Raw genomic sequence first — 2,500 nt, 5'->3', positions numbered from 1 at the left:
GGGGTATTATACTGTATATACATGTGTATATGTAGTAAAGAAGGTTATTTGTAATATAGTACAAATCATATGGTATTAGTAACCATATTTCAGTAAAACGTAATACAGTCTAGAAAGGATGCTTATCAAGAGCAATAGAATACAGGCTATATCCCTCACCCCCCCCCCCCCCCTCTCTCTCTCTCTCTCTCTCTCTCTCTCTCTCTCTCTCTCTCTCTCTCTCTCTCTCTCTCTCTTTCTCTCTCTCTCTTTCCTTCTTTCTTTTCCGCTCTCTCTCTACTTACCTTACTCATTCACATTCTTCCTCCCCCTTTCCCTTCAGATAAATATCAAATCTATTCCCTACCCCAGTTATCATCTCTCTCTCTATCTCTTCCTGCCCAGATTATCAGCTATGACTCAGACCGCGGGGGCGTGACAGTCATCATCGAAAAGGGTGACGTCACGACCAGTTCCCTGCTGATCCAGGACGCCCGACCAGCTGACTCCGGCCGCTATGACTGCAACCCGTCAAACGCCTCACCGGCCAATCTGACTGTGCACGTGCTCAATGGTGGGTGACGGCTGAGCTGGACTGTGAGGTTGTTGTTTGTGGCGCTATTGATAGTGAGGATAACTAAATATATCATTATCATATATCTATATATTTTATTGTTTTTTCTTCTTCTCTTTGCTGTTATTATTGTTATCGCTGTTATTTTCATATATTATGTATTGTCATTATTATCATTTTAATTGTTCTTCTTATTATTGTTATAATTGCTATTATTGCTAGTGTTATCATCGTTAATATTATTATCATTATTACTGTTTAAACTATTCTTTTTGTTTTATCTATCATTATTCAATGTTGTAGTAATATCATTGTTATTATCGTGATCTTATTAAGTTATTATTATTGTTGTTATAATCATTGTCATTACTGTTAATTTTGTTATTGTTATTTTCATTGTTATTGTTATTGTTATTTCTATTGTTGTTACTGTTATTGTTATTGTTATTGTTATTGTTACTGTGTTGTTATTGTTATTGTTATTGTTATTATTATTATTATTATTATTATTATTATTATTATTATCCTTATTATTATTATTATTTTATTATTATTATCATTTTCAATATCATTATCATTATCACTGTCATTATCATTATCATTATCATCATCATCATCATCATCATCATCATCATCACTAATATTTTATTAATATTGTTATTACTTTCATATCCATTACTACTACTGCTTCTACCACTAAAAGTACTACTAGTACTATTAGTACTACTACCTCTTTCAGTATTGTGATCATCATTGATATCATTGTTTTTGTTATTATTGCTGATAGATTACTATTATTTTCTTTATTATCATCTCATTATCATTGCTACTACTACCACTACTACTACTACTACTACTACTCCTACTACTACTGTTGTTGTTGTTGTTGTTGCTATTATTATTATTATTATTATTATTATTATTATTATTGTTATTATTATTATTATTTTCATTATTATTATTATTATTATTATTATTATTATTATTATCATCATTATTTATTATTATTATATTATTATTATATATATCTATTATTTTCATTAGTATTATTAGTATTATTATTATTGTTATTATTATTAGCATACTATTATCAATATTGTCACCTTATTTTATTTTTTTTTTTTTTTCTAATATCCGCCTTCATTTTCTATGCAAAGATTATGAGGCATTAGTTATTCATGCTCTTTATATTTATAACAGAATTTATCGTTATCGTAACTGATATAGCTCTGATAATTATTTATAGCTTGTAAATTTTATATATATAAAATACCGTCCAAATCTCCCTCCCCCTCCTCTGTCCATTATTAATTGCCACTTTGTTATGTAGTAAACATTTCCCGGTAATGTAATTAGTTCACCACACACTCAGCCCTCAGTGTTAAAAATTCCATTAAGAATACAATACCAACAAGGAGAACAACAGACGTATAACACAAAACCCTTTCTTGCTATGATTTCCAAAGGCTTTTGCATTAGTGCGCGTTGTCTCTGTTTCAGGAGAACACCCGGCAGCCATGCAGCATGGAGGACAAGGCACCTACACGTCCTCCTCCCTCAGGAACATCCTCTCGCTCCTCTCGGTCCTCGCCGCCCTCCATAGAGTCCTTCAGTAGGCTCATTCTCTTACCCCTCACCCCCCACCAGCCGGAGTAGGATCCAGTCTCGGTTTGGATTCCTTGCGCTTTCCGTTGCGTCTCTCTCTCCTTCAGATCCTTCGTCGGTTATTCGCACTGTCGTTCCCCGAGGATCTCCGCAACAGGCGCTCCTGAAGGACTTCTTCGCGGGGATCTCTCAGAGCAGGCTCATACTCGGCTCTCTCTGGATATTCCACCGGAGCTATAATAGCCCCCTCCTCACAACACCCCCCTTCCATGTCCGTTTCCACCTCCCACTACATCACATACCCATTCCATCCCTTCTATCCCCCACATACTCCTCACATCA

The 2,500-nt window shown here is 34.6% G+C and overlaps 1 protein-coding gene across 1 annotated transcript in view; it reads left to right on the top strand.

Annotated features, from left to right (window-relative positions):
- Window positions 1-2,500, top strand: part of LOC119578487 (zwei Ig domain protein zig-8-like) — a 114,815-nt gene that overhangs the window by 111,400 nt on the left and 915 nt on the right. Inside the window, exons 7-8 of the mRNA XM_037926063.1 lie at window positions 385-553; window positions 2,054-2,500. The exon at window positions 2,054-2,500 is cut by the window's right edge and continues 915 nt beyond it. Coding sequence (XP_037781991.1) covers window positions 385-553; window positions 2,054-2,169 — 285 coding nt within the window. The 3' untranslated portion in view covers window positions 2,170-2,500. The remainder of the gene's footprint in view (window positions 1-384; window positions 554-2,053) is intronic.

The sequence above is a fragment of the Penaeus monodon genome, chromosome 11 (genome assembly GCF_015228065.2).
Source record: "Penaeus monodon isolate SGIC_2016 chromosome 11, NSTDA_Pmon_1, whole genome shotgun sequence".
NCBI classification, from domain to species: domain Eukaryota; kingdom Metazoa; phylum Arthropoda; class Malacostraca; order Decapoda; family Penaeidae; genus Penaeus; species Penaeus monodon.
The sequence above is the reverse complement of the archived record's forward strand: the minus strand, read 5'-3'. Positions and strand labels throughout refer to the sequence as shown.